Here is a 24,763-nt window from a genome sequence, read left to right on the forward strand (position 1 = left end):
CATTTAATCATCACTAAATTTAGTGGCCATATCATTTTCATGGATCAAATTAAAGTACCTACCAGCTTTGAGGATACCTCTCCACTCAAGGAAATCATTTTCCATGCTGTTTTCTCTCTGCCTCTGACGGGTAAACAGGTACTATTCCTCTTGAGGAAAAAACTAGCCATGTTAGGATCCACGTCGAGCAGAAAAAAATAAAATGTTTAGGGCACAAAGTCTCCGTCTAAGGCAGGGGTCTCCAACCTTTTTTATGCAAGGGCCAAAAATCTATTTGCATCGTCTGGAGGGCCACAATGCTCCACGTCACTTTACCACCACATGAATAAAATGAAAAAACATGCAATTTCAAAGTGCAATAATCTTTATCGGTTAAAAAGTTCAATCAATCAATGCGATTGTGAATCAATCAATCAATGTGGCATTGTTTACTTTTGACGAGTGTGTCGATATTTGGTTCGAGATACAATATTTTATTTAGCCTCTAGGGGCCGCAAGAAATTAGCCGGTGGGCCGTAAGTTGAATACCCACGGTCTGTATTCACAATGACCCTGAGAGAGCAAAAGTGATTATTGTTTCATGGGCGGATTGAGGTAATGCTTTTAGGATAGACATGTCATAACTTTCCACGGCGCCATGGTGGCATGCAAAACCTCATCGCGATAAGGCGTCTGAGGCCTTATCTACATCTGTATACTACCCTGCAAGCCACCACTAGATGCGCTTAGTTGGGGGTGGTAGGACACCAGTCTTAAGCAAATAAAAAAATGCTCTAGCGAAATTGCGCCTATTATTATTATTGAAGTCCTTCATTTTTCAAGGAAAAACGAATTCCCATACCTATCACTTGGGCAAAATATCTCTAGATTTATCGTTTGTCGGACCTGGAAATATAGTGGGGTTCTAATATGATGTTCTCTTAAAGATTCTCTTAAAGATTCTCAATTGCTCAAGCAATCAAAGACTATCACGCAGTCTCCGAGTCTCTAGCGGCTCCCAGCCTAATTCGTTTAATATCTGTTTAAAGCTTACTGTACGCCCGCGGATGATTTTGACGAATCGCGCAGCTTTCCTTTGTATTATAATAAGGGTCTCATATTCTCGCTGCATATTCAAGGTGTGGTCGGGCGAGTAGTGCGTAGACAAGTGGCTTTCAGGTATTCATCAATTATATTTTCATCTTATCATTTCTTATGCTAATGAAAAAACTACCATTGGGGAGCCACCTTAGAGATTACCATCTACTCAATGTTTCCAGAAATTACCAGGGAGGTCCGCACCTGCGACCACCCTCTTCCCGCCACCGCATTGCTTTTACCCCGTCCGCCAATTGGAAGACAGTGATGAGGTTTCTCGGGTTGTCTGGCTGGTGGTGTCCGTTTTATGTCAACGTTTTAATCGTTGGCGGCACCGATATACACATTTAAGAAGAAAATGCTCAGTTTTGATGGGCAGAGAGTATACAGCGGGCGGTTGACGAGTTTCAAGTAATTGGAACTACATCTGTGATTCACCTTCCCGATTGTAACCAAATATTCGCATTATTTTTTTAAAACATTTGTTTAATGTATAATTAAAAATTATTCTCTTAATCTCTTCTTAATAATTCTCTAATTAAATCAACTATAAAATCTTTCCATTTATACATTTATAAACTGATAATAACTTTTCCTCTGCTTCCCTCCTCCAGAACGCTGCACAGGCCAAAAAAAATCGATCGCAGTTACCGAGGGTCCCGCGTCGTGTAGCTCAGTCTTGACTCGCGATCGAAAAATCGCTATCATTTCCGCGGTCGCAAACTATTTTCCATGGTTTATTTTCATTGATGTTAAAAAATCTCAACATTGTGAAGTTAATTTCTCGAGTTACATATTTCGTAAACGAAAGATAATGTCTACTTTATGTCAAATTTCACGTGGAAAACGAGTGGGTATGCGCTGAAAAATATTTTGCGTTGCACAACCTTACAGATGTGAACGAAAATCTTTCAGAGTCATAGATAATATAGGCAAAGCGTCAGATCATAGGAAAATTGTGTTGTTTATTTCATTAAAATCTTACCACCGCAATACCACCTGCCTAAATTCAAAAATTTTCGAAGAAAAATGATATCGCGCGTATTTTTTAAAAAATTGGTCATATTTGTGCTACTGTATCTCAGCAACGGATCAAATTTATGTAAAATGGCGCATAAATCCATAATTGGTCTTCATTTATGAGTATTTATGCTGAGTTTCAAGTCTATCTAAAAAAAAACTATTTCGGATCTTTTTCCGGCTTTTTTTCAATTTCGGACCAATGTGCGCTGGCGGAAAAATTGTCCGGAGCTCAATTAGAAGTTATTTTCACATCCTAGCAATGCTCCTCTTGTAATTTTCCTTTCCTCATGGCTGCAGCCATTTACTAATCACAACGCTACGTGTTTCTTCCAAACCTGCGCAGATACTGGCCTTGGAACTGCGACTGATATTGAATAGAGGCGTCACGGAATGGGGGGGGTGGTATTTTGTAGCTCTCGAAAATTGTAAGATCTCTTTAGGATAATTTATTAGGTGCTGACTGATTTTCAGGGGAAAAAGCACAGTGCTAGTTTTGATAGCAGAGCATCGACAAACTGTCTGTCTAAAGTAAGCAATTTTCCTCTAATGGAAACAATTACTTTTATGGTATACCATAGCAATTAGGTATCATTCATTAGAAAATAATAGTCAAAACTTGTACACAGGAAGCGCAAAGATTTCATGGCTTCATAATCGGGTAAATGCAAGAAGCTTAAGCTAAGCTTCTGTAATGAGCTTGTCAGCAGGTGGAAGAAGATAGGCCAAGTCAGAGAAGTATGTTCGATCCTCACAAGAAAACAGATGGTCAAGGTACGAGCTGTTGAACTATGTATAAAAAGAAAATGAAGATGGTTGAGTATTTTTTAATTGTTAGGGGAAGCGGTTGACCAAATGGGAGAGCAATTGGGTCCTTCATCAATTTCGTTGTCATTTTATTGTCAATCATTATGGAGTATAAAACTAAAGAGACCCTTTAGAAATATTCCGTTTTTCAGTCTGTCACATACTTCTCAAGCTATTTGCGACTAAAAATCGACGATCTTCATGCTTTTGCAGAAAAATTGATGACAATGGACCAGTCTATTACTAATGTCGACAATGACTTCAACTTCTCATGCTTGCTCTGCCACACATGAGCCATTACTTGTTAGTGTACCCATCGGTCTTTGCTTTTGGCATGTAAATTATTGATTGATTCTATTTGACCTTACGGCTATTACTTCGGAATCAACATAAACATATTTCTTCTGTTTCAACCATGGAATTAATTATGTATAGGGTTAAATGATATATAACAATAAGTAGTCCATATAAATCTTTTTTTATTCAATTTCAACAAAAGATAGAAATTAGTAATATATTTGTGTTTTACTCACAATGGATATGCAAAAATATATATGTATCATCAAAATGATTGGGTGATTTCAACATTTCATATCACACCATATTTTTCAATTCTGTGGGTGCTCATGTATTGAATGTTTGTCAGTCACATCTGATGACAAGAGTGTATCTTTAACTGATTGATTTCTTCATAATTTGGAAATTTGCAAAAGAAATGAATGTCCTGGAGCATTTTGGTCCCAATTAAAATTATAAATATACATAAGAGGCAAAAAATAGTTCATGAGGTCTAAAACAATCATGTTAACACTTTTAAATTTGAAATTATTTTTAAATATGTATATTAGAAAATATGTTTGATTTCCAAAACTTCTTTTACCATTTTTTCCTTATTGCAGATAAAGTTTGAACACTGATTTAAAATATTAGGTTGGTAACATTATCAACATAAATATTGTATCAATAAAATGAAAATATTTACTGCATTCAAATCATTACCTACATGTGTCATTAATAATCAATCGTAAGAATCGATCAGTTTTAATAAATTTTGGATGCTGTAGGTTTTTCTTTGTAATCACATTGTTCTCTCATAAACCTATTCCAGTTTTATAATTTCAAATTGATTTGTTCTTTTCCTTGGCCAATATTTTGATGAATAGCCAGAATTTATAAGTTTCATCTTTAATCCCGAAAAATTGATGAATAGATCTTTCAGTTACCAATTTCTAAGCATTCAATCATTTCATACAATTATATGCCAGCATGTCCAATAGCACCTTACCAGATACTATTGAATTTAGCCAATTAAACTGCTGGAAGTTGAGACTTTAGACAATTTCATCCAGGAGCACCCTCAATAAAATTCTTTTATATTTTTTCTCAAAATGCAATATACGTAATTATGACAACAGTTCTTGCTTGATAAAGATGGCTATCCTCTGAGCCAAACAGGGAAGAATAATTTTTGTTTACAAAACTCTCCTTAAAACCTATTAACAAATGTCTTAATCACAGACTTTTAGCATGACGGTGCCTGAAAGAGGTAGGATCTGCTTCTGGAGAATCGGAAAGCGTCGGAGAACTTTTGTCACCCTTAATTGGGCCCACTTTCACTTGTCCTTCTTTAGTGGTGATTGTTACTCCGTCGGGTGAACCAGAACCAGGCTTAATGGTGAATGTCACAAGGTACCGTTTGGGTTTGTCCACTTTCTGCGTAGGGAGGGAGATGACCTGTCTCCTGTCGCCGCTTTGACTCAAATCGAGAGTGACAGGTCGGGAAGGGTCCAGGAATCGCGAACGCACGGTTCCTCCTCCTCCTCCGAATGGTGAAATTGAGTGGTCTTGGATGGTGTCTATCCTTGGTAGGAAGGACCCATTGGCAGTACTTCTGGTTGTCGATCTCTGAGGCGACGTTGAGTGAAGTGGATACAAGTGGTGGTCATGGTGATGGTGGCCTCCTCCCTTTGTGACTGCAATCATATCAGAGTTCATCACTTTGATTAGTAACCATGTGATTCATTCAAATTCATATTGAAACTAGTAAATAACAATAAATAAACATTAATGAATTCCACACTTAATTCAAGGTGCGCAATTGACCGATGTGCACCTTAAAAAGGTATATAGTACCCAGTGAATAGCACTGAGGCCCAGTTTGGTCGACATTTAAAAAAGTGTGGAATTTATTACTATATTTCATCACGAACATTTATCCTCCTTGTGCTGCCATCTTGGAGTACTACCAGGAAGGAATGCCATGGATATTAAAAAATAAATAAATAAAAGCATAAGTAAAATGTTACTCCTTCGGAAAAAATTTCTATGATTTAATTTTTTGGCACATCAATGCGCTGTTGTTTAAGTTTGCTCTTATAATTTAAATTGACTCAGCGTAATTTATCATAATTTTCTGTGCAAAAGTTTAGCTACTGCATAATAGGGTAGTTTCCTTCATCAAAGAAAACGAAAGTCATTGATTGCGATTCGTTACCCACCATTACTGTATTCATAATATACAAATAATTTCATTTTAGAAATACAGGTTTAGACGAATGGCAATTGTCCATTTTTATCCTCATTTGAAAAGGGCCAGATTGGCACCCATGCGATGCCACTCCACGTGACGTCACAGGGACCTAGTTTCTATACGAGAAGATAGGAGTTATACATCGTCTGAGGTTACCAATACATGCATGAGGCGCAGAGCTCAGGGAAACATGTCTTAATAATCACTTATTAAAACTGGCTAAGGTCGGAAAGTTTTCTTCATTTGATAAGGTATTAATAATCCTTATTTAATCCAAGCGCTACCAGCCAGCAGGGTATTCAGCTACCCGCTAGCAGCCTGCGTCGTATCAGCGCTCAACTCGCCTCAAGGTCACCTCACAAGCGGCTGCGGGAACCAGAAATACGTCACACAGAGAGTTTTCCCGGCATTCATACTTCAGCGTCGCGTTTTCGCGTGCTAGAAAATTTTCACTTTCCATTTAATCGCGAAAAATAGATATCGTCATTTAAAAATCTAAAAGCGTGAAATACGTACTCCAGGAGTAATAATCTTTCGATTTAGGCAATAAAAAAATAATAGGAAACCACCCTATTATTAATGAGAATAATTACCATCCTCAAGACTGACATATTGGCTCATAGTACAATTAGGCTGAGAAGAAAATGCTGATATATTAGCCTACAGCAACAAGAGCATTATATTCAATTAGATGAGTGATTGGTACTGAGGAAAATTTCACTCACTGTACGCTGCGCAGGGTATCCCAGTGTATGCATGAGCAGCATGATGGCACCTATGTGTCACATGGGTGCACATGGCTGGATTGTCTGGTGTGCTGCCGCAAGTGGCTGCTGTATTTGCCCTCATCTTCCTCAGTTTGTCCATATCATCAGAGGGCTTCAGTTTGGGTACAATGTGTGGATCTCCTGTCTGGAGTGTCCTCAATTGATCTGTAAGAAGTGAAGGCATGAATTTTATTTTGGCTTTAATGATTTCATGTCATGCTCTGCATGTAATAACCAAATATATCTGGGTGATAGCTTCCATTTTAACTCCAATATTGGGATTGAAAAGTGAAGGCTGCTATTTTCAAGCATAATATTGATTATAAGATACCAAGAACACTTAAATCTCATATTTATTCTTTAGTAGTAGCACCATTACAAGACAGATTTTATGTTCCTCAGGCAAGTACCAGAGTTTGCATAGGAACTGCTACTAGCCAGCTTCATAGATTTTGGCTCCACTTCTAGGTTAAGAAATATGTAAATCATGCACTTTGAAAATATTTCTTCACATATCTAAGTCAGAAATTTATGCCTGTGATAACTAATTTCAGTACCTCTGTCTGTAATGATACCAAAGAGTATTACTTATGGCATATGCCATGAGATGTCAAGATGAATTTTCAACAATAGTGTTTGCTGCTCAACTGCAATAATTGGAAAACTTTTTAGATCCATAGTTCATTTTACCAATTGTATTTGAATGTATACTATTTGGTACAAGTAGGAATAAAATAAAGTTACTTCATACCATAAAGATACTTCTCGAAACTTCTGAATGTGTACTGTCCTTCATAGCGCTTTATTCCCACTGTTAGGTCGCTCCCTGCAGGGCCATGGAAGTTGTCAACCAACCGCTTCACCAATACATTTTCATTTGCTCTTCCAGCTCTTATCTGTAGCCTCTTGAGCTCCAGAAGTTCAGAAAAAATATGACGCTCCAAATGATACCTGAAAATTTGATACAAGTAATTTTTTGTATTAAGCGGCATTATCACTGATACTAAATTTCTTCAACATCCATTTAAATTTTGAACTGTTCAACTTTGCTGTATGATGAGCTATGAAATTCCGATGAATTCTTTGCAATGGCAATTCATATGTATTTGAGTTATTTATGAAAAAAATTATTTAAAAAAATGCTATAGGTAATTTGTTTAATAGTACATAATTGACTTAAGGAATGATATAATCCTATGAATTGCACCTGAGAATGCCTAATTAATACATTGTTTAACGCAGTATTACTTTGAATAAATTATTATTATGTATTATTGTTGTTTTCTACAGTGAAGTGCTTGAACAAAAGGGAGGAGAAGAAAGGGAAATGGGTCTTTGGGACCTACAAATTGAATGACACGATATTTAAAATATTTATTTGCTACAGTTTTGAAGTTAACCTTTAATCAACAGCTTTAAAATAAATGAAAACATTAGGTGGGACAGCAAGGGCGATAAAGGTTAAAAATGTTTTCAATCATTTCTAAGTTTTTCAAAAACTGTAACAGATAGTAATAGTATGACATTTTGGAACAATATAGTATGAAATACTCTCAATGTCTTTGATTTTTTAATCCTATAATAAAGTTGATGGAGCAGTCGTGTACTAACAATATTATTTTGAATATCCCCACTTTTTTCCCCTCGGATCGGCATCTCAGAATGAGAAGTACTCACTTTCTCACGGTGGTCTGTACGGCTTGCGTCACGGACGTCGACCCAGTGGCTCCACTGGCAGACTCCCTCCCTGGGTGCCTCCGCTCCCTCTGTATCTCGTCACCCGCACCATCCTTTCCAATCTCCACACGTACGCCAATCTTCTGGTTTTCCCTCCTCCGCCTCGCCATGCCGCCACCCCTGCGTGCTGCCCCTGTCCGCCTTGGTCCCCTTGCGCCCATTGTCTCCGAATCTTCAACAGCATGGGAGGATGTTGTGGGTGTCTCCCGGTCCAGTGGGAGGCTGGGGATGAAGATGGATGACTCCACGGACGATGCAAATCTGTCCTCTCCCTCTGCCCTCCGGCCTTCATTTTGCTGCGACGCTCCTTCTTCATCTTCTTCCTCGTCCTCTTCATTTTCTTCTTCTCTATCCTCCTCTACTGTTTCTAACTCATGCTCCTCTCCTTCCATTTCTTCTTCTTCCTCTTTTGAGACCTTTTCATTGGAAAATAATCAATTTATTTCAATTAATTTCAGAATAAACCCTGTCATTTTTAGTATACCATATCACTCCACCAATTATTCTTTCTTTTCACCATTATCAAAATTAATGCGTGATTCTAATTCCATCCCTAAGGACATCGACTTATTTAGGCTTTCAAGTGACCAGCTCAAGAAGCTTCTGAACAATATTGCATAATATTAAAGACATATTCATTTGGTATAATTGATAGTCTTAGATTTTGGAGTGAACTTTATTTTTTAATTTATGTTCAATATAATTTTAATTATTTTCTTCATTAAGATTGAAAATTTTTCTCTGTGTGTTGCATGATGTTTATGTGAAATTCTGTACTTTCAATATGTTTGAAATGGGTTATCAACACCCGTCAATAAATATTATTATTATTATTAATATTTATCAGAGAACCCACAAGCATAAGCTTGCATTAGGGCTGCAATAAGGAATTCCATGCAAAATAGCACCTTTACTTCAATTTTGAATTTCAATAGTATGAACTACCTTCACTGCAGAGAAAATTTAGGCATTAACATTTAAAAAATTATGTCAAAGATGTGCTCTGCGTTTCAGTTAGAAGGCATGCTACTTCATCATCAAAAATTCATCATTACTATTTTTGAACTGATGCAATAATATATTTCCTTATACACAAATAATAAGTTATTCATTCCGATAAAAACAACTGCCTATTTCTACATTTAGGTAAACTTCCATCACCTTTTTCATAAGTTACTGCAACTCATCCATTATGGAATACCTTAGGACACAGTTAGAAACTTGGAGTGTGAATAAAGGGTCAGTTTCTGAAAAATCTGTTATTGAGGTGCAACATCAGAGGAACTCTTGTGTACGTGCCCAGGCTCTGAATGTATTGTGCACTTTTATTGAGCAGTCAAGAGATAAGTTTTGTATTCATTTAGACACATTATAGAAGTCTTGATTGCAAATTGAAACATTTCAGTTTTCTTTGCATTAATTTTGTTCTTTGAAAACCATATTCACCCGTAAGAAGGAAAATTTGTAGAGTATTTTCATTTTTGTGTACCATTATGTTTGAAGGTAGTGATTGAAATGGAGATGCTGTAACTGCAAACCCATGTATTTATAATCATTCATGTTTCTTGAGCTTTTAAAACAATTAATTTACAAGAAACAATGATTCTTAATTCCAAAACTGGAATAGATGAATCATGAATGGTCTCATATCTGTTTGAATCAATGCCTTCTGGCTGTGGCTTATTAATAAACTTTTTAATTGCTGGTTTCTTGGCCCCCTGTACATCAGGGCTACCATGAACCTCACCATACACAGTGGCATAGCCAGGGGGGATGTCCGGACCCTCCACCCCACGAAATTTAAAAACACAATTACTTTCCTTCATCAAAGAAAACAAAATATTGATAAATCATGAATTTACTAGTGATTTATTTGAGGAATGAAGTTCTTTTGATTATGGAAAGTGTTCAAATTAATTTAAAACCCTCTACTAAGTGCCCAGTTTTTCAAATTTTCCATGTAATTTTGTACCCACCCCATGAACAAAATTCCTGGCTACCCCACCGACCATACACAATGGCATTTTAAAATAATGTTATTTGTTTTCTAACAAATGGATCAATTGCAAATTTAGTTTCAAAAACTAAATAAATTTCCCTGTTTTTAAATCTGTAAAAATGTTTCGGAGGCAGAGAAAATAGAAGTTCAATACAAGCAGGGATGCAGCTAGGAATTAAGGCTAGGTGGGGTTTTAGGTGCAACAAACACTGGGGGTGTGGAATACCCGCCAGGGTAAGTGGGAGGTGCAAGGGCCCTCCCTTAGAAAATTTTTCAGATAAATTGCTCAAAATGGTGAGTTTTTCGGCTTTCTGAGGGATATTTAATTGATCCTTACACTATTCTATAAGTAATATTAATCCAATTAAGTGAAATGGATTAAACTTTAAAAAATATCTGAGCTGTGGAGGAGGGGTTAGTCCCTCAAAACCCCCCCTCGCTGCACCACTAAGTATAAGCACATCTAGTGATGTGAAATTCTAATTTCTTCCAACCTTCTTCTCCCCATCTTCGTGCTTCTTCCCTTTGAGCTCTGGTTCCGTCAGCGGAGCTTCCTCCTCTTCCATTTGCTCCTCCGCTTCATCCTCTGATTCACAGACAGTGGTGGCTCCTCCCTTTCTATCCCCTGCTGCCACAATTGTCTCTATCGAGATGTCTGCCTCAGCCGTCGAAGCACCATCCACCACCTCGCTCTCTTCCTGAGACTCTGACCGTCCGCCCCCTGTCAGGTTGTGGAAGGTGCTGATGCCCTCATCCTTGGACGGTGACTCCCTGACCTCATTTATGCTCACCTGCAAAAGAGAATATCACAACATCACATAGACTTGGCTGTTAATAAGACAGGCCACCAATAACTCTGTTAGAGGAACTCTATTACAAAGCCATTGCAGGTAGGGGGAGGAGTCGAAGGGTTCAAACCCCTACCCCCCAAGAGTTTGGGCAGTATCTTTAGGTGTACCCTCTTAACCCATTGTAAACCAACACTGCTTCTAAAGGCCTGTTTACACAGTACATTAACACGTACGGGTTAATGTCTAAATGTATGAATGCAAGAATGAATGCCAGAATGCACCGTGTAACCACCCAACTTGTGCTAATGCATGCACAGAAAATAGAATCTGTTCTAATTTGGTTCATACATTTGTACATGTTCCGTTCCGGTCCACAAAAATCATTCATGCAAACAGACATTAACTCATGTGTGTTAATGTATTGAGTAAACAGGCCTTAAGTAACATAAAAAATTTGTGCATTTTCAGCTCTATTCAGGAAAGATTTAAACTACAAGCTCTGTTATGCTGTGAGGTTTAACGGAAAAATATATGGCTGCCACAATAATTATGATTCATTAGAATATGTTCACATTTTTAGAATGAGAACTCTTCAAATTTAATTTCACACACAGCTATGGGTTAGAAAGGGTTCAAATGAACCCCCTGAAATGTGGCCCTCCCTCCAAGTAACCCCCCTGAAAAACAATATTCCTGGCAATGGCATAGGTCTGATAGATTGTCACTCATACTGATACATAGTGCATCAACTTGAATGCTGGTTTAGATAGGTGAGGTTCAATCACACTTCAGAATCAGCCTCAGGCATTATAATTTCTTGTGTGCAAGGCAATTATAGTATTTGTCAATTCATTCAAAGAGAGCCACTTATTAAGGGAAGGAATGACTCGTAAGAGTGTAAACAGCATTTAACAATGCAAGCCCTATGTGCAAGGACAAGGAGTAAGGGAAAATTGGAGACCTGCTCGGCAGGAGCTTGTGATATCATGAACTAATAAGAAAAAGGGCTGAGGGAGTTGTTTTTTTGTTGCAAATAGTTTGAGAAGTGAGCAAAAGATTGGGAAATGGAAAAATATGAGGTCTCTTTCTTTTTTTTAGAGTCTATCAAAATTGACAGTAAAAAAAGTTGGTGAAAATTGTGAACTAATTTAATTATTTTCTTGCTATCACGTTCTCTAAAATATGGTCAATAGAAAGTCCTCCAAGGTTTATGACCATTTAAGGTTTTCCATGCTTGCCAACTTTGATGTTTCAATCATAAGTCTTAAGATTTTATTAAATTCAACAGCCATAAAGATGAAACAAAAGTTGTGTCATGGAAGTTTAAAAGTAAACTTTGTTGTATTCCACAGAATATTACTAAAAGACACAGATGAACCTCTTGATAATGATTTGAAAAGGTCAAAACTGGTTGAGTCTTTTAATAAATACTGCGTGGAATGTAACAAAGATTTCTTTTCAATCTATCATGTCACTCTTCCACGAAGTAACCTTGCAAACCATTGATTTCAAAATTTGTGTATCAAACTTCGGCAACCATGAATGGCCTGATCCAGTAGCCTACCTGAGAGGAATTTATGTGCAGATCTTCTAATCAATTGACTCTCATTTATGCTCACCGTATCCTCTGCCAGTTGGCTCACATCATCCTCTGTCCTGTCCTTGGTCACATCCTCACTCTCACTGGTCACTTTGTCCACATCTCGCTCAGCCACCCGAACTATGGCTGGTGCCATCTTCCTTGCCTCGACTTCATCTGCCCTGGCTGTCTCCTCATCGTCCATTTCACTGGCTGTTGCTCGGGCCTTGTTGCTTTCCTCTGTCTCTTCCGTCACCAATGCTTCAGGCTCGCTTACTGTCATGTCGACCTCATCAGCCACCGATTGCTCTCCGGGTGCTGCATCTGCAACATTCAAAGTGCCATCCTCTGTGCCCTTACCATCAACCACTTCAGTCTCTGCTGCTGCTTTCTCTTCAGCTTCCTCTCTGGTATCTATATGGCCTTCACTCTGAATTTTTACCTCATCAACGTTTTCTTTTGAATCAGCCACATGCTTGGATACATGTTGTTCTGCTACCTGGTCCGTCATGCTCTCTGCCATGTTTTCCTCCTCATGCTCTTCCTCCTTGTCCATGGCCACATGGTTGACAGTGAGGTCTTCATCCATACCATCGGTTGTAGCCACCTCTTTCTTCTCTACCACAGATTTACGATCCTCCCTCTCAGAGGGTCCTTCTTCAAACACCACCCCCTCATCCAGCTCTTCATCCTCTTCAACTTTGACCTTCTCCTGCTCTATGACCTCCTCCTCCTCACTACCGCCTTCTTCCTCGCTAGTGCCTCCCTTGTGAACTATGGCCACCACCTTTTGCACAGTGCCCTGGACCGTTCCTTTCACTGGGCTGTCGTCATCCGTTTGCAGCTCACTGTTGCCATCTTGTCCTTCAGCTCCGTCCCCCACCTTCCTCCTCCCTACACTGCTCTTCCGTCTCTCTGCCACCACCCCTTCATCCACTGACATCGACTTCTGTTTACTCATCACCCTCTTTGATGATTTGACTGGTGTCTTCCCAGCAGACATTGGAGAGGCTGAAGAGGTCACTGCTTTCTTGGTGACATCTGGTGACCTATGCTGATGCTGGGGTGCCCTCTTCTTTGACGTGACCCTCTCCTCGATGACTGGTCTCCGGTCGCTTGTCTTCCTCACTGGGATCTTCGATGGGTGTTGCTTGTCTCCATCACCATCTGTCTTCTCTGGGCTGGTGCTCTGGTTCCCAGGGGTCTTCCTGGTGGGCGTGGCTTTGCTAGTCTGCTTGGGCCGCCTCTTGGACGGCGTCCTTTCGACCACGTTGGCGACCCTGCGCTTCTCCACCCTGGACTCCCTCCCAGACGCTTGCTGCTTCACCACCTTCTGCTTTTCACCCTTTCTCTTCTTGCCCACATATCTCTTCTCCTCCTTCTGCTCTTCTTCCTCGCTCACCACCTCTTCCTCTTCATCTTCATCTTCCTCACCGTCTTCTTCGTCCTCCTCTTCGGTCTCTTCTTCTACTCCTTCTTCTTCCCCATCTTCTTCCTCCTCTTCATCCTCGCCTTCTCTACTCCTCCCTCTCCTCAATCCCTCTTGTTTTTTTGTGGTGGCCTTTGCTGCCGTAGTCCTCCGCTTTGTCGTCCTCTTTCTCCGGCTCTTCTTCTTCTTCCTGCTCACGCTTTCCCTCTCTTCCTCCTCCTCCTCTTCACTCTCCTGTTCCTCCTCCTCTTCTCGTATGCACCCCCTGCCGTCGCCCCATCCGCCCTTCTTGTTGGTCCCCCTCCGCCCCCTCCTCACGCCCACTTCTCCCCCCTCCCCTTCGCTCGTGCCCTCCCCTTCCCTTCTTGACCTCCCGCCCTCATCGTCCCCACTCCTCAGCCTCCTCTTGTGCGACACCTTCCCCCTTATCAGAGACAGCTCTTCCATTTCCTCCTCTTGATCCCCATCATTCTCCGATAGCCTTATCCTCTCCACGTACTGGATGGCTATGTCATCGTTCACCTAGAATACATGGGAGAGGAAAGTTTAGTCTGCCATTTTGTATAAAGAAAAAAAATTTAATAATCCAATTAAATTGTCCAAAAGACACTGTACAAATTAGAAGTGTAAAGTAAGAGTATAAGACATGTCATAAGAAAGAATGAGGCAATGAGGTTTAAGGAATAGGAAATAAGGTGTAATGTTTACGTTACTTGCAACATGAGATATTCATTGACACTGTAAAAACACCATGTGACCAGGAAGTTAAATAACATTCTCTTAAGCACAGTGTACCTGTCCTCTTGTTTTATACCAGGAGGTAAATTATTATAAAGTGTTATGCACATATTTTTTAGAAGTTTGGTGGAGCATGACTCCTTAGATGTTAAGTGGAGCAGGATTAGATCACATTTATATCATATTTAAGCTTAGTATCATGAGAATGGATCTCATTATTCTTTACAAAATCAGAGATGCTTTTTTGAATCAATGGCAGAGTGATATACGTAAACAGAAGGCAGAGTTAATAGATTAATAATAGAATGAGATTTCTTCTTTTTACATTGGTGAATCATTTATTGGAGTATAGGTCTCTAATTTATTCTTATTAATTAAAAAACATCTATGGCTATTGTTTCGGAACTCTTAATGTTCCATTTTTAAGGTTTTACTAAAAATATGATAAAGATTTAGTGGTTTAAAAAATGTAATAGTTTGTAATAATTTCCCAATTATAATAATTAACAATAATTAAGAATCCAAAAATATTGCAATGAAGACCTTTTAAGCATAATTTTACGAAAAATAACTCAGCGTAAATAGATAAAAGGGATCTATATTTTGTTGAAATTTCAATGAGGATAAAAATCTGAGCCTTTACATACATATATTTACTGGCCATGATATGAAGGCCAAGGAGTGAATTGCAATTGAAGGGAAGTACATACATATTACCTCCCCAGAGAATATTATAGACTTTTTTGTATTTCACAATACCATACTTCTGTGTTTAGTTTTAATTGTGGTGTTATGCTCACCAACTTGATTATACAATGATGATCAATTTTTGTGTCTCAAATGGCACATAAAGAGATTTTTATCATGTAGAATTTCAATGAAAATTTTTATTCAAAACCTTTTTTCACATTGTCTCTCGTATCCAAATTCTGGAAGCCAAAGCATTGAATAGGTACTAGATAGTCATATAAAATGTATGAACCGGCAGGAAATGGGTGGTACCTGTATGAACTTGTCCTCTGTGGTACGGTATGAAGTGGCAGTGGTATGTCCATCTGGGTACATGGTAGTGGCCCTCGAGATGCTTCCACCATAGGTTTCACTGCGAAACCCATCAGGGGGCGGAGTGTCGTGACCTCCCACTGGCTGGGTCAGCGGAAGCATCTGAAGCCTGCTGGGAGGAGGAGAGACACGCAGATAACTGCATATAAGGTGCATTTCACAAAATATGCATTTAAAAGGACTGATTCTATTGGAACATTTAATACCTGGCCTTCAAAAATCTGGACCGTTGATTATCTGGATTGAATTCATAATTAAAAATTTTTTTAAATGTTAGTTTCACCATATCATAACATTTTTCAAGGATATTTTCTTCTGATTTCATGCACCTCATGTGTATTTTGGTATGCATTTACAATTTTTTCTATCGTCTTCTTTCATGGACGAAATTAAGAGTTTTATGTTGGGGGCCAGCAATCTTGTCGGGGATACAGGGGCTATGGAACATCCCCCAGTGAAACTGGAGGTAATTCTCTAGCCACTAAGTGTTCCTAGAAAGTTTGTTCAAGGTAGCCTCTGAAAACAGCATTTTAAGGTCTATGTAAGACTAAAATTTATTTAAAATTTTGATGTTTTTGTTTTCATTGTACAATAAAGTACAGTTTTCATATTTTTTTCAGACAAATTACCGTTTAATTTGGGAGAACAGGCTCCTCCTGGTCCCCATAAAACTTTGCTCATGTCTTATCTCCACACTAAATATTTTTGAGCTTAAACCCACTGAGTGTGCCCACCATGTTGCAGATGGTGGGTCAATCTCTAGATATATAGGTTATCTGCAAGATAAGCAAACTCCCTCATTGAATAAGCAGTCCTGGACAAAAACTGGTGATCTGAGGGGTTATTGGTCTAACCTAGAGTAAGGTAGACCATTTCAATAATACTGAAATATATGAAGATGCCATAACATAGGTAGCGACTGGAGGCCACCAACTATATTGCCTCTCATAACCCATAGTAGAGGGCAGCAGCTCTTCTTCATATGTGTGTAGGTGGAAACCATGAAGAGTGGTAAAGAGGTGTGCTTTTCATATGTCTCCTCAATATCAGGGAAAGTGGCAAGAATTCTGAAGTTATTCAACCACCACAGCAGATCCGGGACATGCTCGTAAATGCGAAAGATCCAGTAGGATTGAAAACCCCCAGCATCTTCCAAGTCCCTTGTGGATGTGAAAAGGTCTAAATTGTTCAGGCAGACGTGGCTCAAAGAGCATAAGTGCCACCTCCGCTCTGGACAGCCGGAAAAGTCAGCCATTGCAGAGCATTTGATGGAATCCAAAAATTCGGTCCAGTTTGTCAACACCAAGATGCTCTGCTGGTCCAACAGCTTTTTGAATAAACTTGTTAAAGAGCTGATTGAAATTAGACTGGCCAAAAACACTCTCAATAGAGATTTCAGTTACCTATACATTGAGCAACACATGGAAACCCGTGCTCAAAACCATCCGAAAGACAAGGCAAAATCATCAGCAGCACAACAGACAATATCGAAGTATGCCGTTGATAATGGCCAATCAGAAGTAACCTTATAACTGGTGTGACAATATAAAAGCAGGTCAAAGTTCTCACTTGATATTTTAGCTCTGAGGACAATGGTTGAGTTGGACATTGAACCATTGGCAGTAATGCAGTTCCTGAGCTGATGGCGATCCCACGAGCTCTTCACACAACTTACTTTCAAGACTGTAATATTGCAATGTGGAAGGCAAGGGGAAACCATCGCATTATTATCCCAAGGAGTCACAACTACATATTCCACTCGTCAGCCTCTGGGAAGAGTCTATCCTAGGATCTCATTGTTCTGTGGAGCAATTTGATCTTTTTGAAGTAAAAATTATGGCCATTAGTAAGGCTAAGTTCCACTACCACTATTTTCCTGATGGAAAAGCCCTATGTAGTCTGATGTTCCAAAACATTGGCAGGCATTGGCATATAAACATATTGACTGGGTATGAAGCTTGAGAAAACTATATTTATTCAGATAATTACTTGTTGAAAGCTGTAATTGAAGTTTTAACTTCACCAAATATGATGCAAAGAGAGAGAAAGAGCTACCCGTGGACTTCTCATAATGACAGATTTTACCCATGACGTCATCAGCGCATAATACTTCCCAATGTATGAATGTACCTGGTGCTTTGAAAATGGATGTATGTACCAGAAACCTAACGATACTCTCAAAGGAAAAGCTGTTAGTGACACATGCAATGCAATTAGATTTTCGTAATTCATTTTTAAATGTTTTTAACATTTTGGCATGACAGTAAAATGTAGAACTGATGGTGAAATATGCAATGGTAATCTCTAGTTAACAAACTCAAGGTCTTTGACATATAAATGCTTTATTTTTAATGTTTTGGTATGTATGTATAATGTACTACAGCTGACAATATTGTTCACTGAAACATCCACCTCCTTATATTGGTCCCTCATCAATTATGCAAAGATGACAAATTGGTTGTTAGCATTGTAAGTAGCATTTTATAGTGGAAAATTTTTGGTGTTATTTTATTTAAATTACAATTACATTTCTACTCCACGGAGAGAACCTGAGGCACACCACTCAAACATTTTACATAATATAATACCTTTGATTGCTTTTAAATGCTTTGGTGTGTGGGTAAAATTTGAAAGCAACACCTTTGGGCTGTGAAACATGCAATGGTTTACTCCTGAGAACGAACCCTAGGCCCTCAGGGTCCCTGGCTGAGATAGGGCCGCCAGTTTCCAGGTACATATCGGCCGGGGATCCTCCATCTGGGCCACCCCCTCTGAGCCTCGCAGATTCTTCAGTCAACTTGCTGGCCGGTACGCCACCATGGAGCTGCAAGAATTTGGCACAGCCCCTGTTTCCTCTTAGTAGTGCTGTGTCCAGCGGTGTAGCCATCTGACCCCTGGGTGTCCTCATCACTGGATTGACCAGTGAATGGCTGTCCAGTAGTACCTATGTTGAAAAATATTTCCAATCACAATAAATACGATTTTGAGGTTGACAATCAATTGCAATTTTGCACTCACTATTTTTATCACAGAGCATTGGATAGAAAGCAGAAATACAGTTAAGTTTGACGACACCAAGACGCTCTGCCGATTCAATGGCTTTTGGGATCGACTCATCAGAGAGTCTATTGAAATTAGAATGGCCAAGAATACTGTCAACAGAGATCCTGGATATGCATTAGCAATACTTGGAAACCTGTGCTCAAGACTATCCAAAAGGCTAGGCAAAACCATCACGCCGGCCAATCAGAGCGTGCTGCTGACGACAGCCAATCAGCAGTCACCTGACCACCAGAGTGACTGTATATAAGGAAGTTAAAATTCTCACTCGACACTCACAGCCCTGAGGACTATGACCAAGTCGGACATCAATATGTCGGCAGTTATGCAGTTTCTGACCCAGTGGCGATCTCGAAAACTCTTCACTAAACCTACAAAATGTTTAATAACGTTCCTGCAGTCTAAGGGTCAATGGTCATGATCTTGTCATCTTTTTTTCTGGTTATTATTCATCACCCTATCATTCCCCCTTTATTCATATGTGTTAGTTCATCTGAAGATTGTCGCCTTGAAGAATTCTTCCATTAACGTCCCAACTCACTTTGCACATCTCCACATTGTTGTGAATGGCTGCTACATGCAGTGGGGATCGTCCGTCGTTGTTGGCTGCATTGACAGCGGCTGGTCTCTGCTGCAACAGCCAGCGCACCAGCTCCCTGCGCCCTGATTGGACAGCCTCGTGCAGTGGGAGGTCACCCCTCACGTTCCTGATCCACAGGTCAGCGCCACCCACAGCAACCAGCAGTCTCAGCGTCTCCAGTTGACCCTTGGCCGCACCACAGTGAGCAGCTCTATCACCAAAACAGGATGATTGGGTGAGTCAGTAAGTTCTAATTCAATATTGAATAAAATTTGTAGGCAAATCATTGTTTGAACTTATCTTTCAAACTTCATTAAGCAGGAATATGAATAATATTAATTTGAATCTAGTTAAAAACAGTAACAATTGAGATATATAGGCTAATTGGGCTGGATGGAGATTTTCTAAACCATTTTCTTAATGAAAGTTGGGGACCTCATTCACTGAGGAGCTGGGTAAATGAATAACTTGTAGGTTACTTGATAAGTTGAAAATCCTCAAGCTCATTCTCCAAATTGTATGGCTTAATGCTCAAAATGAGATGTGTTTATGATTTTATAATATTTAACATAGTAAAATTTTGTTGATGCATTCAGGATAAAAAGGACTTAAAATAGACCATACGTTGCCTTCAAAACAGCTTGCTCATACTTCTTTGAAGTAAGCAATTTTATTCATGAATTTCATCTGCCCCTCTGAAAGCTTCACTTCTGACCTGTGCTTTTGAGGGGCTACTAGTGCATGCTAGGTTTTTGCTCTTGCCAAATTCATCCATAAAAACAGGAATTTTTGGATCTTGAATTTTTGAAACAACATGGAAAAGGGGATACTGCAGATATTTGAACAAAAAATTGTATTTTCTTTTTAAACTACTTCTCTATTAGCTCCTTCATTTTCAGCATCAAAGTGTCATTATAAGGGTTTTCAAAAATAGCCAAAATATGATCATAAATTCACCATAGAGTAGAAAAAGAAAAAACTTCCATCTGATGTCACCTCATGTAATTATGTATACTACTACCAGTTTTCATCATCCGGTTCTTCCTAGTGATGCTATTGACTTAATTTTCCTTTTTAAATACAGCTAAACCTGAGAAGAAGGTTTGAACATCAAGTTTTGATGGATTTAAAGTTAAAAGAAGATTGTTGACAATGAAATCAACTCATTTAGATGCCTGGGGAACAAATTTTTTTGTTCTTAACCCTCCTATAATAGGGTCACAAGCTCTATTTTACTACGAGCAATCGCATATCATTTGTAAGATGATTTATTCTTCAAAATCCAAATTATATTTTAATTGATTTTATGTATGAAATCATGTTTTAGTCCCTATAGAGGTTCAACTGTCACAAAACACGCAAAAAATTATTAAAAGTGCAAATGAAAGTAAATATTAAATTTTTTCTAATAATTGTCTCGTGATTAGTCGTCCATAATCTCTCAGATGTCTTAGCACAAAAGCTTTTGCTACATTAACAGGCCCATGAAGGTTCATTTGTCATCTGAGAGATCCCATGGATGATAAAAATGCGTTGAATTTACACAACTTATATTTGAAAACATTGTCACTCAGTAGAGGAAATGGTGGAAAGATAGCATGAGCCTCTCCCCTATAGTTATGTAACAGTCAATGGTTTGACTTAGAAACAAAAACTCATCACTCAGATAGGGCAATACTGCCGTGGGGTTTGGTATGAATTAGTTGGGTGACAAGGCCCTTACGTGCGTCCTTTTCTGTCTTGCCGGTTGGGTTGTGCTCCAAATCCCAGCAGGAGCCTAGTGGAGTCAGCATGTCCAAGCGTAGCTGCGTAGAAAAGCGCTGTACAGCCGTTGGCATCGATCACGTCCACTTCGGCTCCGCACAGGGTGACTAGCGTTTCGAGGCAGTCAGTGTGGCCACGGCTGGCAGCACAGTGCAGAGCTGGCAAATAAGGGAAAGAGGAAATTGAATTAACAATAAAATTTTCTCCACTTCAACGGCGGAAGTTAAACCTTAATTTAGCTTATGCCTTCTGCCTAACTAAAAAAAAACTTTTTATCAATCTGAAACCATGAGACTAGAAAATCAATAAGTAAGCCACATTGTGATCAGAATTTTTAAGCTCAAAGTACTCTTAGTTATATGGACTGGCAGGGCCCATTTCAATATTAGATGCTAAAATTTTTGTAAAAAATCAATTAAGTATGTAATTTGCTTGTATTCATTCATCCCCTTTGCTCATTACTCTGCAATAAACTATGTATCATTCTTCTAAGTTTTTACGGAGGAAAATGTCAAAAATCTCTATGCTAAATTTCGAGTTCCCTTTACAGATTATAAGGTGCTTACCATTGGAAGACTACATAATGTCACTGCTTGTACTAAACAGCCATGATTTTACAAGCAAAAATTTAAAAAATGAGTGGGATTCAATTGCGTGTGCTTGGAATCAGACAAGAAACAATCAGCAATATCTACTAACTTACTAACAACCACCCTAGTACATAGTTCATGTGATCTGAAATTTTCCAGTTTATGAAAATGACAGAAACCTGCGCTCCTAAACATGCATTCAAATGATACGAGCAAATGTGTATACCATATGTAATATCTCTAAGCCTCCTGAAGTTGAGTGTAACACAACCCCAAGATCTTTCAACTGCTGTAGAACTGTCGGTTTATCATGCAATTGCATCTAAAGGAATTGACTTGTATCCCCTATACATTACTATTTTATATGTATGCTATAGTTTATGTACTGCTATTGTGGCGTACTCTACAGACTTTGATGATTTTGGGGAAGAAGTGAAGACCATGCAGTTGCATGCAAAAAATGATAAGGCTAACTAGGTCTTAAAGCCACCTTCTAGTTATAATGAGGTATGCATAATTATGTGCTTAATGTTAGCTAGATATCTAACATATTTCCTTATGGATGAACTGTTAATTATTACACTACAGCAAAGAAAATTTCTATGATGCACTGAATAGTAGAGGCCTTCACGTTGTAGAAATCCATCTTACTGATTTGTGAATGAAAAACTTTGCTGTTTCTACAATTTGGAACTTTATTTTCCTGACTAGTTTCGATACACTGTATCATATTCATAGGACTAGCAGTACAAATAGCGTTGCTGTGGGTTATATACCAAAAAGGGGGGGCAAAGAGTGGAAGGGGTGGGGAGGGGAAAGGGGTGGAAAGGAGATGTCTGTAGAGTGCTACATTGTTGCACTTCGCGTAGGAGGGGGGGTGGGGAGAGGAAAGGGAACGTACTTAGGGAAGGCGGCGTGGGTTAGCGTCATGGGGATTATTTTTCGGGTGCAAAATTGGGATGTCCAGGAGGGGGGAGTGGAATGGGAAAAGGTGGTCATTAGTGATGGGCTCTTTCTTTTTGACTATTCTTAAAATTTCCAGTTGCTCCCTGATGTCCATTTGTGACCCTTTCTTCACACGGTGCAGCAACTCCGGGGTGAAATCCGCCTGATGTCCTTCTTCAAGGAGGTGGGAGGCAAACTGGGACATCCCCGTTTTCTTGATGTAGTCTCGTCTGTGTTCTTCGCCTCTAATGGCTAGGTTCCTCCCCGTTTGTCCCACGTATTTGGCGCCACAATCACTGCATTTTAGTTGGTAAACCCCACTATGGAGGGCTGGGTTTATGGAGTCTTTGATGGGTGGAAGCAAGCTTTTTAGATTCCTGTTATTGTAGTAAGCCGGATGAATGAAAATAGGAAAGTTTCTCAAAGAAATGAACATTCATCCGGCTTACTACAATAACAGGAATCTAAAAAGCTTGCTTCCACCCATCAAAGACTCCATAAACCCAGCCCTCCATAGTGGGGTTTACCAACTAAAATGCAGTGATTGTGGCGCCAAATACGTGGGACAAACGGGGAGGAACCTAGCCATTAGAGGCGAAGAACACAGACGAGACTACATCAAGAAAACGGGGATGTCCCAGTTTGCCTCCCACCTCCTTGAAGAAGGACATCAGGCGGATTTCACCCCGGAGTTGCTGCACCGTGTGAAGAAAGGGTCACAAATGGACATCAGGGAGCAACTGGAAATTTTAAGAATAGTCAAAAAGAAAGAGCCCATCACTAATGACCACCTTTTCCCATTCCACTCCCCCCTCCTGGACATCCCAATTTTGCACCCGAAAAATAATCCCCATGACGCTAACCCACGCCGCCTTCCCTAAGTACGTTCCCTTTCCTCTCCCCCCCCCCTCCTATGCGAAGTGCAACAATGTAGCGCTCTACAGACATCTCCTCTCCACCCCTTACCCCTCCCCACCCCTTCCACTCTTTGCCCCCCCTTTTTGGTATATAACCCACAGCAACGCTATTTGTACTGCTAGTCCTATGAATATGATACAGTGTATCGAAACTAGTCAGGAAAATAAAGTTCCAAATTGTAGAAACAGCAAAGTTTTTCATTCACAAATCAGGAAATTTCTATGAGTTTGCAGGAATAAAATACTGAAAATGCAAATGATCTTTAATGTGATTGGGGATGATTTTGTAATCATTTGGTTGCGACCCAAATGCTCCAGAGCTACTAATTACCTGAGAGTTCCTAGAAGATTGAGCCAGGTTCTAGAGTATGGCCCTAGGTTTTTGAATAAATTACATGTATAAATGGGGATTGAAAATTAGAAGTGTGTGTCCTAAAGCCAATAAAAATAGGAATTAAACTCTCCATTATTGGGAAGGATAATGTTTCTTAATCTGTCCAAAGGCGCGGTAAGCGTGAGGATTTCACTCTTAGGCCCACCATACACGTTCAGTTAGGCCTCAAGGCCTGGCCTGTACAGTCCCGGACTGAAGGCAGAACTGACAGTGTGTGGCGATTCCTTGAGGCGGATCGTTGGCCGGACGGCTGGATGGGAATCCAATGAGGCCCGGCCTCAAGGCCAAGCGACCTTGAGGCTGGACCTCATTGTTATCCCATCTGGCCGACAATCCGCCTCAAGTTATCGCCACACACTGTCAGTTCTGCCTTCAGTCCGGGACTGTACAGGCCAGGCCTTGAGGCCAAACTGAATGTGTATGGTGGGCCTGAGGCTCTGGCCAAACTGCGCAGTTCCTGCCTCAAGGCCCAGCCTTGAGGCCGGGACGAAACGTGTATGGTAGGCCTTACTGTCTTCAGATGGATTGGGACACCTTCTCCTCCCATTCTCCCCAATAATGGTTACCGGGCTGACTGAAAAAGCAGTTTTGTAGGCTTTAATTCCTAATTTAAATGTCTTTAAAACATACAATTCTAATTATCATTTCAGTCAATCAGCAGCTCCACCCAATTTTATACATGCAAGGAGGAGAAATATTGTGTCAAGAAATTTTAATCTAGCTGATGCCAGTAGGAAACATAATTAATAATGACAAATAGAACAAAAACACACCATTTTTAAAATAAAGAAACTTTGAGCCAAACACACTGATTGGGTGAGAGTTTTCTCCGATGCCACATGCTCTGGACAGCTCATGATTTTGAGTGCTTTGACTGCCACAGATTGTGATGTATCTAAGCCTACAGGGAAGCTCGCAGCCAATCGGAGCACAGTGATTAAAGTGTCTGTAGTTTAAAAATGGTGCGTTTTCTACGT

The 24,763-nt window shown here is 39.6% G+C and overlaps 1 protein-coding gene across 1 annotated transcript in view; it reads right to left on the bottom strand.

The window, feature by feature from the left end:
- Positions 1-3,385: 3,385 nt before the first annotated feature.
- Positions 3,386-24,763, bottom strand: part of LOC124167597 (ankycorbin) — a 39,997-nt gene continuing 18,619 nt past the window's right edge. The window contains exons 5-15 of the mRNA XM_046545577.1: positions 20,900-21,098; positions 19,138-19,387; positions 18,221-18,480; positions 15,477-15,645; positions 14,055-14,258; positions 12,348-13,955; positions 10,432-10,728; positions 7,879-8,342; positions 6,953-7,152; positions 6,160-6,366; positions 3,386-4,877 (exon numbers count right to left, since the gene is read on the bottom strand). Of these exons, the coding sequence (XP_046401533.1) occupies positions 4,417-4,877; positions 6,160-6,366; positions 6,953-7,152; positions 7,879-8,342; positions 10,432-10,728; positions 12,348-13,955; positions 14,055-14,258; positions 15,477-15,645; positions 18,221-18,480; positions 19,138-19,387; positions 20,900-21,098 (4,319 nt within the window). The 3' untranslated portion in view covers positions 3,386-4,416. The remainder of the gene's footprint in view (positions 4,878-6,159; positions 6,367-6,952; positions 7,153-7,878; positions 8,343-10,431; positions 10,729-12,347; positions 13,956-14,054; positions 14,259-15,476; positions 15,646-18,220; positions 18,481-19,137; positions 19,388-20,899; positions 21,099-24,763) is intronic.

Source organism: Ischnura elegans, chromosome 11 (genome assembly GCF_921293095.1).
Source record: "Ischnura elegans chromosome 11, ioIscEleg1.1, whole genome shotgun sequence".
Classification (NCBI taxonomy): Eukaryota; Metazoa; Arthropoda; class Insecta; order Odonata; family Coenagrionidae; genus Ischnura; species Ischnura elegans.